General features: G+C 41.4%; 1 protein-coding gene across 6 annotated transcripts in view; it reads right to left on the reverse strand.

The window, feature by feature from the left end:
• Positions 1-1,547: 1,547 nt before the first annotated feature.
• ARHGAP18 (Rho GTPase activating protein 18) overlaps positions 1,548-15,716 on the reverse strand; it is a 62,199-nt gene continuing 48,030 nt past the window's right edge. For all 6 annotated transcript variants that reach the window (XM_083731199.1, XM_083731198.1, XM_083731201.1 and 3 more), the window contains exons 9-15: positions 13,117-13,276; positions 11,729-11,811; positions 9,943-10,149; positions 9,203-9,367; positions 5,644-5,768; positions 5,094-5,155; positions 1,548-4,126 (exon numbers count right to left, since the gene is read on the reverse strand). In XM_083731199.1, coding sequence (XP_083587325.1) covers positions 4,035-4,126; positions 5,094-5,155; positions 5,644-5,768; positions 9,203-9,367; positions 9,943-10,149; positions 11,729-11,811; positions 13,117-13,276 — 894 coding nt within the window. In that variant the 3' untranslated portion in view covers positions 1,548-4,034. The remainder of the gene's footprint in view (positions 4,127-5,093; positions 5,156-5,643; positions 5,769-9,202; positions 9,368-9,942; positions 10,150-11,728; positions 11,812-13,116; positions 13,277-15,716) is intronic.

Raw genomic sequence — 15,716 nt, forward strand, 5'->3', positions numbered from 1 at the left:
CACCAAGTTGTTAGGTTTTCCAATGATTGTGCAGTATTAAATTACTACTGCTCTCCAAGGCTACTTAAAAAAAAACAACTTACACTGTCAGATAAAGCAGACTAATGGCTAACTGAACAGCACAAACAGATGCTGCAGTTAAGAGGAATAAATAAACCGTACGAAATGAATGATGCTTCTCACTGTTACTGACAGGTTAAAAAGGCGAAGTCTGCCCCAGTTAGGTGGACCTTGCATAAACGAGATGCAAGTGTCAGCAATGCTGAAGCAAGATTACAATTTCCCTATTTTGATGCATACCTCTTACATTTTCTACTTAAGGGATATCCAGCAACCACATGTTAAAACCTTGTATCTTTAAAACATTTGCCTCCTGCGTCCAGGCATTATTGAAGGAGAGCCACTTTATCAATAAATGCCAGGGTTTCCATACAAACTCTAAGAATATTTCAACCATTTCACATTTCTGCGTGTTTGCTTTTTCACCTTTGAGTTCAGCTGTGGAGCAATGCTGCCACCTATGGAGGCTGTAAAGAAAAGTCCCACAAATAAAAATGGAGAAAGTTCAAGACAATTGTTCGGACCAGAAACAAATGAGAAGATGGAGTATACCAAAAACAAATCAGAAACTGAGCATTTTGGTAGCTGGATTTAAAGACAATCAAACAGGCGTGTCATCATTTAGACCTGAGCATAGACTTCTGCTATTCACTGTGGCTACTTTCCCAAATGAACCAAGGAAGGGGAAGGAACATGTCAATGTGAGACTCAAATACCAAAGGAATAGCAAAAACATGGAAACCAAGTGCTGTAAATTAATAGCTTATATATAGTGTGTGGGAAATCATTTTTACCTGAGGGACATTTCTCTTCCCCTCCCCCCATCTCATAGGGCCACCCACCTTTCAATCATCTGGAGCAATGATTGAACTTTTTGCTCAGCAAGTGACGAATGTGCAGTCCAATTCTGCTCTCTGCAGGGGTCTGTTTTGCCAGCAGGATTGAACCCCAGTGACCTCAGCTGACTGACAGGTGGATGTGGCTCGGGGTAAATGCCCTTGTGGGCCAAATTAGATCTAATGGTGAGCAAAGGCCAGTCTACAAACCAGAAGTTCCTCACTCCTGTTGTATTCACTAGGCAAAACACTCCCACATAGCCCCAAAACGAATAAAATACAGACAAAAAAACCAAACAACACCCCCCATGCAAACAAAAAAGAAGCAATTTCAATTTAAATTGTAACATTGGGAGGGGCAAGCAGCTCTGGCTGGCTCCGAGGGAGATGTCTGAGGATGCAATGGTGACAACTGGGGCCCAGGTTTAAATATATACCTTCAACTGTAAATACAGAACTAGCTAAATTTCACATTGTATTAAATTAAATGGCATACAAGGATCTGACTGCATGTGTGTGTCATTAGATTCAGTGCAGAGACAAGTCTTTGGACTGCTCCCCCCCCCCCCCCGGAGACTTCTGTTTTCAAAGACCTGCATGTGCCCTATGCAACAACACACATACACAGAAAAGGAAAACACAGACTCACCATTTTTCATCGGAAACATTTTATGTACAAATCTACACAAGTATGGTAACTCCCCACCCTTCCCCATTAACTAGTCAGTGTATCTGTTGTGTATACTCCACGTATACACCTCATAAATCAAATTAGATTATGAAAATTCATTTACATATATAAAAGAGCTGTTCAAATAGTAATAAAAATGGCACTAACCCTGCAAGAAGTTATTTTTTAAAAAATCAAATCTACACGCCATTTGTAGTTTAATGACCGCTACAGCTGTTCCCAGCAGCAGTAATTGTTTCTGATTCAAATACCTAAAATTTCCCTTGCAATTGAGTCTGATTTGCAGCAACTACAGACTGTAAAGTATTACAAAGGTTGCCTTATGCATCTCGTATTACCTGTTAAACTAGGTTCCAGATTCATAAACTATTCTGCCTTTAAAATTTCCTCTTTACCAGAGATGGCTAGTGGGAAACCCCAGTTATGGCTGCATGCCAATCAAGGAGAGAAGGGAAAGCCATCCTGGTAGCCATGTGGACTGTGGCAGGAGAGATAAGAGTTCCAGGAGTTTCCACCTTAAGGATGCAGGATTCACAGCCCTCCAGATGCTGTCAGACTACAACTCCCATCAGCCCCTGCCAGCATGACAAATGGCCAGGGATGATGGGAGTCCAAAAACACCAGGAGGGCCAGAGATTCCCTGTGCTAGCTAGTTCCTGCTTGGACAAGCTTCCTTCTCCCTACTTTACTGACCTGAAACAGTCAAATCCCACCAAAGTACCAGATCATGAAGGGTGAGGCTTCGAAAACCAATACAGTCATTTTATGGCAGGAGATTAGGTCGCAATTCCCTGGGAATGTTGCAAGTGCAGATACCACTGAGGTTTGTGCCTCTGAACATCTGACTCTTCTGATAACCTATTAATTGTGGAGCAAGAGAAGCTAGAATAATTTCAGTGACACAGGAGCACGGGGTTTGTCGGTGGTGCAAGAGCTCATAGCTACCACCAAAAATGAAAGTCAGTAATACTCCCTTGTTGGAAATAGGAAGGCATCTTAAGACTTGCATCCTAGCGGTAATACATTTCATCCTCTTTTTGTCATTATTTATACAAGCTTAATTTCTGTTGATTTTGTTTCTGAAGAACAAAATGCAAAGGTCAACATGTCCTTGCAGACATCTGCTGTGAGCCCCACCTACTTAAGGTAAATGCTCATCTGCATACAATTAGCCTCACCCCTTCCACTGTAGGGAGAAAAACACATCTTTATGTTCAACCACAAGTGAATCGCTTTTGATGACAACAAGTGAATGCTTAAGCAAAGCCCAGGGCCATACCTTTCACTGTGAGACTGTCAGCCATGTTAATCTGCACAGAATGCACAACAGTGTGCTCAACGACTACACTGTAAGCTTCAACGTGAGTATGCTGAAATTAAAAGGTCATGAATATTATCTTTGGACTTCACTGACTTTAGACAATACTGAATTGAAAACATTATCTGTGCATATGTCTAAGACATTGGGGGGATATTTGACCCTTGAATGATCATTGATATGACTATATGACTAGTCACATTAATACCATACATGGAGACACTATACATATTATTCTTTTCCCAACCTGTTTCCCATAGATTGCCCAGTGTGAGTATTACACTCATCACACAGAAGCATCTATATTCAAATTTTCACACTATTGTCAACATGGAATTATGAAGGAAATGTTATGGAACTTAAGTTCCATATATATTTCCTTTCCCTAGAGTGCTTATATTTGTGGCAGCTCATTAAGAATTGAGAAGACTATGGAATCTAGGATGATAATACAGAGATTTTCTTAGGTATAGTGGCTTCATAGCAATACATTTTTCATCACAATGATCACAGGAATTGTTTCCAGGTAAAGATAGTTTTGTCAGTATTATGTCACATTAGCTTTCACATATGAATGTGTTTTAGGAGACAGAAAGGGTAGGTACATGGTTTTATGTGACTTAAACAAATGAATGTAGTAAGTTTGTGTGGCATACTTTGTGCCACTATTGTCCTGATTACATAAGGAATACAAGCACCATTTATAATTTGGATGGCCCAATGAAGGAACATCTAATTTTTACAGATGTCTTTGTTAGGAAAATTGACCCTTCATTGGAGAAATGAAGCCATAACAAGCAATCTGAAAATAGTGGAAATTAGATGGGACCATACCAAAGGCACAATGGTTCCCATAAGAAAAAAGTTCTGTACATACTGTTCCTGTGCAACAAAATCAGTTAAGATCACACAGCTACCTGCCCAACCAGTTTTGCTACAGTAGTTTGCATTGACTTGGGAGAAAGGGAGAAGGCTTTCTGTAAGCCAACTGCAGCACTGACAATGCCCCTTAACAATGCAATATTTGTGATGTATCCAATGAATACATCACGCTTTTATTTTGGTGCACGTGAACATTAGTTTTACAAAAATCAGTCACAGTTAATCTCTTTGTAAATTAAAAAAAAAGTCAGCAGTTTTTAGATTTTATAACCCACTCAGCATTTGGGTTTAGCTGATGCAAATCCTTCATGTAGGTATCATCATCCAGGCAGCGTTCACCTGTTAGGAAAACACATATATTATGTAAAACTACAGATTATTTTGAAAATGATTAAGACTGTATGCAAATAGGAATAAGTCCTATTGAGCTTAGTGGAAGTTGTTTCTGTGTCAACATGCATCGGATTATGGAAACAGAGGAAATGAGGACCAACCAAGGGATGAAACCAAACCACAACTTTATTAACTCTGATTGAGTTAATAACTGAAGCAAACCATAACACCTAATCACACAGTGATCTCAGCAGATCAGATGCTGAATTCTAAGTGAGTTCCACACTGGTTCAGAGACAGAAGAAGTAAAAACCACTGATCAGTCAACTGCCACGCTTTGTGGTACACTTAGGGAATCCATACTAAATTCACCCTCCAAGCCAATTACTTTTAGATGGGCAAGTCCAGCATGCCCCCAGCTTCCTCACCCCAATTGTCTTGAAAGGATGGTCACTTTATGTTTCACCTTAAGGAGCACACCAATCTTTACTGCTCTCTCTTTTACTTGTACTATTCCAGCAGTTGTGAACGTATAATGATAATCTAATTAGGCCCTGTGCAATACATCTCCCCTGCTGAGAATCCTACTCAGCTCTGAAGCTGGCCAGTTAATACCATACCATGGCTAAAGGGAGAGTGGGTGGGTGCTGAGCTCCCTACAAATCTATTGCCTGTTTTTTGAGGTAGTGCTGATTAATACAGCCCTCAATCCTCATTGACTGTCACTGCATGAGGACACACTTTGCCAATAAATCCTCACCTCGCTCTTTCTACTCCTGTACATTCAAACCTGCACATCAGGGGAAAGCTTCTAGCCTAATTCTTGACATACGTCACTTCCAAAACAATAGGTATTGGGGGCACTTCCAAGCAAGAAATTATTCATACACCTGTATGAGGTCATTCCAGCTGCAACATGTGCTTTAAGCAAAGTTTGAAACCAGCACCAAGTCTACAGTGTAAAGAACCTTACCAATGTTCCCTCCAACTTCATATAAAAACACTTCTTCTTTCTTCAGAGACTGGACGGTCCCACTACAAAGGAATGCAACAAAATTATTCAGCAGAGTACCAAATAACTTGCAACCAAAAGCTACTAGATGTGCTTAGGAAAATGCTCTACAGCTCAGGAGATTTGCCAGTGCGCTAAAATTATCTTGCTATCTTTCTCCATCTGTTAACTTACTGAATAAACATCTCATATTGGGATGATTAGAAAAAGGAGCTACACGCTACAATGAACTGCATGGAAACAAAATTACTTGTAGAAACTCATATACTCAAAGGTCCACAAAGGTGATTTGCGGAATCCTATAGTCCCCAAGATACCCTCACAGAGACCCACAGCACCGTGCCCTAAATATACACTGGTCCCTTGAGCTTAATTATGTCAGGGTACATTTGTTTTTTTTCTTGCTGCAGAATCAAGTCAACACAAAGAAGAAGAGGAGGAGGAGGAGGAGGAGGAGGAGGAGGAGTCGTGATGGAGTTTGGGAGAAAATGAGAGACGGAAATGCTTGTACCTTTTTTGGCTGAGGAACCTGGCCACTACATCACAAGCTTTTAGTTCTTCCGTCAGCTGGATTGCCATGGAAACTTTGGAAAGATGAGGCGCTTGCACCCGTATTACTCCCTGAGGAACATCAGCCTGCAGAGCAATAATGGAATTGGAATGGAGCAGCTTGCAGCTGGCTTTAGGAGTTTCTCCAAACATAGTGCAGAATAAATAGTTGGGACAGCTCACGTACTGAATACTCAAGTTAGGGATATTGTATGGAGAGCAAGATGGCGGGGTGGGTGGGAATTACCAGTTATACAATTTTGCAAAATGCTTAAAGACGCCTATATTTTACATTGTTACCACCACATTTGCACAGGGCACATTATGAAGCATGATTTTGTGATATTACATTTGCACATTAATCGGATCCTGTTGTGCACCAGAAACTAACAAAATATTATTCTGAATTGTACCTTAGGTTATTATAAGAACATTTCTGAACCAATTAGATATTTTTTAACCAAATGTGAATTCTCTTTTCAGTTATACTACAGACCTAAAGAAAAGCTTTCATGCAACTCTTAATTGCAAAATGTGAAGAAATGAGTTTAATTTCAAATTCTGAATGAACTATCTCATATCAAATTATAAAATGAAATTGCTTTTAAAATCTTAGGGTTCTTTCCTTCTTTAAAATCCAACACATCCTACATAAAGTTTTATTAAAACCTATCTTATTAGTTGTAATCCTTGGATAACCTCTGGAAGGTTTTTGCTACTATAGCCTAGCTTCTCATATACTAGATTTAATAACGGGAAAGAAAGCATTAGGAGTGCCAGCAGAGCAGGTGGTATCCACTTCTCAGCTTGCAAAAAAAGAAAATACAAACTCTTTTTTATTACAGAACAGAGGCACAGATAATAATGGATAGGTGAGTTGGGAAGCTATATGTAGAGGGTTACAAAGTCTTCCTACTAATGTGTAGGGCAAGAAACCAATAGCTTCCAACTCCTTCCAGAAACTGTAATAATAATCATAATAATTTATGTTCCCTTCCTTTAGTGCCTGCAGGCCTGATATGGGTCCCAATTTGGCCTACAAGGCCATTTCCCCCAAACTACGGCCACTTGCCCAACCACTGATGTTATATGTTGGTGCCAATTGTTGGTGGTTGCAAAGTGTTTTGCTTATTCAACAGCGAGATCCACAGAGTTCCCTTCATCAGCTGACTGGTGCTGGCAGCTAGTGAGTCCCACTGGGATCAGCTACACTGCAGAGCTACTGATCAGGAAGCTGAGGACGTACAGTCCTTTGCAAGCCCCCCCCCCCCCGGCATCAGATGATTCCCTTTCAAAGCACTGCCTTTACCCACAACAGTTTGATTTCAAGCCACATGGGCAAGGAAAACACGCCCACTGACGCCACTATGATTGGTCCCAGGGGACTGACAGGTTGGTTGACACAGGGTGGAAGAGATAAGGATCCACCCCTACTTTACTGTAGCACTCTATATTCCTAATGGCCAAGCTGACTTTTGCCATTTCTAGATAGGTCTAGACCAGCGTTGGCCAAAGTTGGGTCTCCAGCTGTTTTGGGACTACAATTCCCATCATCCCTGACTACTGGTCCTGTTAGCTAGGGATGATGGGAGTTGTAGTCCAAAAACAGCTGGAGACCCAAGTTTGGCCAACACTGGCATTGAGAAATAATTTGTTCAGTATCAAGATGGCCTGAAATGACTGAAGCCAGCTATATCCAGTAGATGTTTGCACAACACACTGAAGGCATGCTGTGTAATGAGTTCCACTTGCCTTCCTGCTACATCGTCAGGTGACAGCCTGAGTCACCTTGACTTGTACTGCGGTGATCAGGGACAAAGAGTGCAGGGCTCACACTCATTAAAAGACAATGGAAAAAGGGAATTGGAGAAGGTGCTAGATATTCTTACTCTCCTGAGGTTCCCTCTTGTCTATACAGCTGCATACAAAGCGCATGGCATGCTGCACTATCCAAGCCCATAAACAATAACAACTTTTTATTTACTTTTTATTTACCAAGAGAATTCAGTTTCAAATTTTAGTTTTGAAATTGCTGTAATTAAGAGAGCTGACCAAATTTTGAGGATTCTGCATGCTGTGCCCTAGATACATATGAAGCAGTGAGCTATAGGGCCTAATTTTAACATCAGGAGGCCACAGTGGGGATAAGGGTAGGGGAACCCTTTTCTGCTTTATTGTCGGATGCTTTGTCACTCAAACTCCCTCCCCCAGCCAGGTCAGAAACTGGAATGGTGGAGCACAAGGAGTTAAACTGGGAAAAGGTTTATCTCCTGCTCTTATTTTATATTTAAAAGTTAAATACACAGCACCCAAAAAAATTGTAACAAAAATGCCTACCATCACCACATCCAGTTTGGCCCCCAATATGCCAATAGATTATAATGAATAATCATTATTAGAACGTGATGAGCCAGTGCAATTTTGCATTCTTCCACAAGATGTCTCTAATTCACTAAATTCTGAATATGACTTTAGTTAATGATGGGTTACACACATCCAAAGAGAATCTGCATTCAGAATACAAATCATGTATGTATTCTGATATTTGATCTTAACACAGGCTGGGTATAATTAATGAGAGACAAAGTTATGTTTAACCAATCAAGAACAACAGAGCAGCAAGTATTTACCCCAAAACGCTAGTGACTGTGAATTGATTTGTACCTTTAAATATATATATATATCTCCATACTTAAAAAGGGGGATGGATTTGGTTTCTTATGCTGCTGTTCTTACAGATACTTCCATGACTGTTTTTAGAGACTGTGTTCTAAAATCACTTTATTGTTTATTGGCATTTTTTATGTGGTGCACTAATCTGGATGCCAAACTGACAAAAGAAATAAACTTCAATTATTTCAGAAGCACTCTTCTACTTTCCTCTACTGAAACAAGTATGCAGTTTACACCCTTGCTCAGGGCCATGAATCTTTACCTTTCACTCTGAAAGTGAAGCAAGAAAGCTAGGTACGACTGAACCATTACAGTTTCGCAACATTAAGCAAGCGCTTTGGAACGTCAAGCGTTACAAATATAGGCCTTCCGAACTGGAACATCTAGCCATTTTGATTATCTTAGTAACTAAATACATGTTATAAACCCTTCTTTGCTAATAGGCAAGGCATTGTTTTAATAAGATCATGTTTTTCAGATAATTACATTTATTCATCAAGAAAAGGCAAATTGTAAATATGGCAGCGCTGCTATTTTATCACTACCACTAGCTCTGGTAGTTCCAATTGGAGAACAGCCTTTACCAAAGGTGCCATGGGCTTTGAAGACACTCCAACTCAGGACGCAAGGGAGAAACATGCTAAGAGGAAGGCATGCTTGGCAAACCCCACCGTGATTAACTCCAGCCCAGAAACCTATGTCCCCACTGTGGAAAGATGTGCGGATCCAGAATTGGCCTCCACAGTCATTGTTAAAACTGTGTTTATGGAAGACAATCTTACTCAGCTACAAGCAATCACCAAAGAAGAAGACGACCTACTCTAATTTACTGAAAGTTACTTGCTTACCTCATTGACACTTTTTACATCATTGACATTTTTATCTTGCTTCTCGTGTTTTTCACGGTCATAAGCCATTTTCTTCAGCAATTTTTTCACAGCTTTGTCCTTTTTCTCCTTTTTCTGACTTTCAGTATTTTGTTTTCTTACTTGGTTCACAAGGAATGTAGGAATCTAAGCAGACATAAAATCTATTATTAACACCATTGATGCAGTCAGCTCCTCCAAACAAATGTTTATATCCTTCTAGTGACAAGACATATCAAATATGGAATATCAAACACCAATATTAATGTCAAACAAGAACAGAATTATATTGTTAAAAATGAGACACAAATGATAGATGCAAAGACATGGTATGAAATATAATTGCACAGAACCTCTTCATAGTAAAACCATATAAGGAGTAGCTAATCATCTCAGGTCAGTTTTTGTACAAGTAACGGGGTCTATATTGGTGTCATGAAATCAGACTCCCCCGCAAGCAGTTTCTCATGAATGGTGCTCTGTCTTCCATATTGTTGTTTGCATGTGTGAATAAACCTACAGAAGGGCAAAACTAAGCTTTCAACACTAATGTATATGGAAATAACCAAGATATAACAAAATACGGCACTAGTGGTATAATTCATTCTAGAATTTGTTTTCTGTCTTTCTGTGTAATACATACTCAAAAAAATTGTGTCACCAACATGAAAAATTTGGAAAACTCTTCTCTAATGACAATAAGCACTTTTAAACAAACTTACAGTCCATAAAAGGTTTTGGTTTCTAATCATAAAACGCATGACATTTGCTGTCCCAGCCGCCATAACGAACTCGCTTTGCTCTGTGTTCTTTGAGCCCAAACCATGAAACATGAAGATGTTTGGAGCCATAACCATGGCAACATTCTTTAGGGTCATTTTATTTTTATCTCGGTGATCAATTACCCTTTGAAGAAATTCAAGCAGTGCCTGAAAATGAGAACAGGATTGGCAAAGTAGGCATGTGCAAACAAACAAGAAACATGCTCAAATAGTGCGCTTTTTAAAAAGTATGTTCTAGTTCTAGTATGTGCACAGCGTTAAATCAACTAGTAACTTCAGTAGTTAAACTAAACAAGTGATTTCTCCAAAAATCAAAGTCAACTTCCTTTTACTTTCAGTAAAAAGAAAGGTAGGCATCTGAAATCTTTATTCTGGATCAGAGATAGCCAACATGATGTCCTATAATAATAATAATAATAATAATAATAATAATAATAATAATAATAAATAAATAAATAAATAAATAATTGTCATTGTACAACCTGTGTACAATGAAATTAAACAAGCCTTGTTTAACTACAATTTCCATGAGCCCAAGCCAGCATGGCCAATGGTCAGGGTGATAGGAGTTGGATTCCACCAACATCTGTAGGAAACCACACTGGCTATCCTTCTTCTAACGAAGATATGGTTGACTAGGTCAAGCATATATCACATATTCAAGGTTGCCCTAGATTTTGTTTAGCTGTTCTCTGGTTCTTTGCAAGACCAGCAGTGACCCTCTCTCTGGGCTGCCTCACTCCTTAAAGGTAAATTTGTGTTAGTGGTTGTGAGATTCATTATGGGGCTGGGAAGGGACCTTGTAGGCCAACTAGTCTAGCAGAAAATCCAGAGGTAGAGTATCCATCAATGGCTGTCCAGACCCAACTTGAAAACCTCCAGTGTGGAACAGTCCCTCTAGTTTTATTGCTAAATTGTTCTTATGGTCAAGTGATTTCTCCTAATGTTGTACTAATAGCTATCCTCTAAGCCCATTAGATCTGAGGCAGAAGAACAAGTGAGAGCTTTTCTGATATTTGAGGAGTGCTACCATATCAGTCCAGGGACGCAGGTGGCGCTGTGGGTTAAAGCCTCAGCGCCTAGGACTTGCCGATCGAAAGGTCGGCGGTTCGAATCCCTGCGGCGGGGTGCGCTCCCGCTGCTCGGTCCCAGCGCCTGCCAACCTAGCAGTTCGAAAGCACCTCCGGGTACAAGTAGATAAATAGGGACCGCTTACCAGCGGGAAGGTAAACGGCGTTTCCGTGTGCGGCTCTGGCTCGCCAGAGCAGCGATGTCACGCTGGCCACGTGACCCGGAAGTGTCTCCGGACAGCGCTGGCCCCTGGCCTCTTGAGTGAGATGGGCGCACAACCCCAGAGTCTGTCAAGACTGGCCCGTACGGGCAGGGGTACCTTTACCTTTACCTTTACCATATCAGTCCTCTTATTCAGGGTAAACATACCCATTCCCTTAACCTCTCCTCAAAGGAGAGGTTGTTTCCATACCCCCGACCATCCTTTCTGAAACCATTCTAATTTGTCCACATTCTCCTTTGAAGTGTAGTGCCAAGAATTAGGCCCCGCACTTACACCTTTCCCGCAATCAAGATTCCAGGCCTATCCTTGTGGTAGAAGCATGGCTCTGGAACCCCAACTGGGGAGGAAGAGAAGTGGGGAGTAGCCCTAGGTGCTGTGGGTAGAAGTGTAATTGCAGAAGTGCTTTTTTAATGGTGAAGTCTTAAGTCTAACCTTAAGAGTATCTCTATTTCCATCTGGGAGAAGGAGGACCAAAAGATTCAGTGCTTGCAGCTGATGCTTCTTCGTTGGAAGTTCTGTCAGTGAAACATGCAAATCTCAATTTGTGAGTATGTTTTTGAATCGTTTTGCATTTTCCTCAAAAATATTAATGTTTATGGATTTCTCTTGGTTATCTTCACAGGTAAAAAGCAACCAAGACATTTTGACACCTCAGGCAAACCAAAAAATGGCACCCCACTCTCCGTCAGGTAAGAAGGGGAGGTGAACATCAACATCAGGAACAAAGGAAGTTTAAATGTCTACATTGGGATTGACAGCCCTGTGGATCCTGCTGCCTCACCTAGCATCTTGTTTTCCGATTCTGTTTCATGACTCAACTGCCACAAGATCCATTATTACCAATTTTGAGATTCACGATTTCCCAGGTAATGCCTTACTTTTGCTACTTTGTTTCATAATGTAATGCTTATTAATACAATATTTAGTAGACCAAATAAAAATCCTTCACAGATGAAACATCCATTTATGCCCACGACTATGCAAGGAATTTATGACAGTCAGTAAAAAGAATGGCTTAGTGTCACATGCTAAAAAGCTCACTGAAGCACAATGCTCTTTGTTGACCATGCTTCTGGTATTGCTGCATTGCAAGTCATTTGTGGTGCTAAATGTAGTATGGGAGTTCCACATCTCTGGAGGATTTCTAAGGCAGCAATTACAACCAACAACAACATCATTAGGTGTGTTCAGCAACCTTGAAAATCTCTATGTAGACATTTTCTTTAAATCATGGCAGACAGGGTTGCCAACTGGAATAAAATATTGGAGGGAGGTAAGCCCTGCCCTACATAATTATTATTTTTTTTCCCACTATGAAAGACATAAATATCGTTTTATGAATTCATCTACTGTTTGCTGAACAGTATGAGGCACTTGTGTACAGAAAACCATTCTGTGTGTTTGTTTTCAGATGCAAGCAAGCTAATGGACTATTTGCAGAAAATTTCATGGACTCCCTTGCCAATGAAGAATAGCCATGCCCAGAAAAGATTAATGGTGCAAGTGGTTGTTTAACTATTCCACATCAAAGAACTATGAGGGAGAACATTTTCCAGAACTGTAGGAACACAATTCTTGTATGTGCAACATGATATTCTACAACATGGGTTATTAACCTGTAGCCTGCAAGGCCATACAGATTTTTTCTCCTTGTGGCTCTCCAGAACTCCACAAAGTTTGTTATTTCTAGAACTGTTTGGGGGGGTTAATTACGGAGTCCTCCCCTAGGTTCCCTATAGGGATGTAAGAAGGCTGACCTGGAAAAAAAGGCCTGCTCTGCATAATGACTCCCCTAATTCTGAACCAGGACTTATGCTTACTTTGCACATCCTGGAAGGCCTTGAGATACTCCACAGTGAGCAGCGGTTGAGGCAGTTCTCGAATAAAGAGTTTCAGAAGACTTGCTGCATCGTGCTGTTTTACATTTTCCCAGTGGAAAGTCCCTTCATAAAACTTTGCTTCAAGCTCCTGGCAAAGATTCTAGAAGACAAGAGGCTGAAAAGTCTTTATGCACTTCACACATACATTTAATGCTTTTAAAAAGGGGGCATATGAAATCGTCTTATTTATCCAAAACATCAACGGTAAAACTAGGCACACATTTTAACATAAAAAACTGAGCTAGGTTTTTGGGTGTGTGTCAATTATATGTCAGGGCGTAGTGCTAAAAATGACGTTTTGTATTTCCTGTGTTTATATAATGCTACGTATGCAGTCAAAACAGATACTCCATTTGACAATGGATCTCCTTTGTGCTCCCTGGCCCATTAACAGTATTCAATAGCAAAAGAGAATGTGCAAAGGCACATTCAGTGTCATGTATCAAAATGCTCTCTATTTATACAACATCTCTAGAAATATGATCAATAATAATAATAATAATAATTTATTATTTATACCCCGCCCATCTGGCTGAGTTTCCCCAGCCACTCTGGGCGGCTCCCAATCAGTGTTAAAAACAGTACAGCATTACATATTAAAAACTTCCCTGAACAGGGCTGCCTTAAGATGTCTTCTGAATGTCAGGTAATTCTTTATCTCTTTGACATCTGATGGGAGGACGTTCCACAGGGCGGGCGCCACTACCGAGAAGGCCCTCTGTCTGGTTCCCTGTAGCCTCACTTCTCGCAATGAGGGAACCGCCAGAAGGCCCTCGGCGCTGGATCTCAGTGTCCGGGCTGAACGATGGGGGTGGAGACGCTCCTTCAGGTATACAGGACCGAGGCCGTTTAGGGCTTTAAAGGTCAGCACCAACACTTTGAATCGTGCTCGGAAACATACTGGGAGCCAGTGCAGATCTCTCAGAACCGGTGTTATGTGGTCCCGGCGGCCACTCCCAGTCACCAGTCTAGCTGCCGCATTCTGGATTAATTGCAGTTTCCGGGTCACCTTCAAAGGTAGCCCCACGTAGAGCGCGTTGCAGTAGTCCAAGCGTGAGATAACCAGAGCATGCACCACTCTGGCGAGACGGTCCGCGGGGAGGTAGGGTCTTAGCCTGCGTACCAGGTGGAGCTGGTAGACAGCTGCCCTGGACACAGAGTTAACCTGCGCCTCCATGGACAGCTGTGAGTCCAAAATGACTCCCAAGTGTTGCAGATGTTTGAATTCAAGTGTTTTGAATTCATTTATGGCTCTTCAGATGATTAACACATGATGCCAATCTTCCTAAGCCAGGCAGGTCCAAAGTCCATTTTGGGGGCCTAATCCGGCCCACCATTTGGTTCAATCTGGCTCCTGTAGCAGTTTATTTCCCAGGGTAAAATCCTAAAAAATCTCAACAACTTCAACCCCCCAAAAAGGCTAACAACATCGGTTGACCCTATGGTCGGCCCTTACGGCCCTTCACTTCATCAAATCTGGCCCTCTTTTTAAAAAGTTTAGACACCACTGTCCTAAGTTAACAAGACACCTATCTGCAATTCAACATTCAGAGCAGGTTAAATGAATAGCTCCTGTGGTCTCCACACATTTCTCTCCAAAAAGAGCTTGCATGCATGCTTATTTGGCCATCTAAACAGAGGCTTGCAATCACTCTGCATGTTTGGACAACAGGGATTTGTATTGTATTTACCCTCCCCACTCCATTATTGCCTATTTCATCTCAATGGAGCTATGCTTCAATTCAGCCACTTTGCCAGGTCAAGAAGATTTCTATGCAAGCATAATCCACAATTAGCAGGCCCAGAGTATGCACATGATGCTAAATATGAAAACCATCTGCTCTAGATTTAAAATTTGACATGCACAGTGGTAAAAATCAGGTATGAAGTGCAATAAAAAAAGAGGATGAGTTTTTATCCAAAAAAAAACCAGTCCATACACAGATGCTCTCAGAGGGACTGAGAGCAAAGACTTGTTTAAGTAAAGGTAAAGGTACCCCTGCCCGTACGGGCCAGTCTTGACAGACTCTGGGGTTGTGCGCCCATCTCACTTAAGAGGCCAGGGGCCAGCGCTGTCCGGAGACACTTCCGGGTCACGTGGCCAGCATGACAAAGCTGCATCTGGCGAGCCAGAGCCGCACACGGAAACGCCGTTTACCTTCCCGCTGGTAAGCGGTCCCTATTTATCTACTTGCACCCGGAGGTGCTTTCGAACTGCTAGGTTGGCAGGCGCTGGGACCGAGCAGCGGGAGCGCACCCCGCCGCAGGGATTCGAACCGCCGACCTTTCGATCGGCAAGTCCTAGGCGCTGAGGCTTTAACCCACAGCGCCACCTGCGTCCCAAAAAGACTTGTTTACCCAGGTGGCTAACCACAATCCAGGATAACATCAGAGTAATGAAGGGTCAACATGTAGGAAGAATAGAGTCAATTGTCCTTCATCCTGTCCTTAATTCAATAAAAGAATAGCTATAGCAATGCATACAAAAAGCCTACATTTGTGAACAAACCAGAACTCACAATGTAATAAAATAAGTTTTG

The sequence above is a fragment of the Podarcis gaigeae genome (assembly GCF_964106915.1).
Source record: "Podarcis gaigeae genome assembly, chromosome: 3".
NCBI classification, from domain to species: Eukaryota; Metazoa; Chordata; class Lepidosauria; order Squamata; family Lacertidae; genus Podarcis; species Podarcis gaigeae.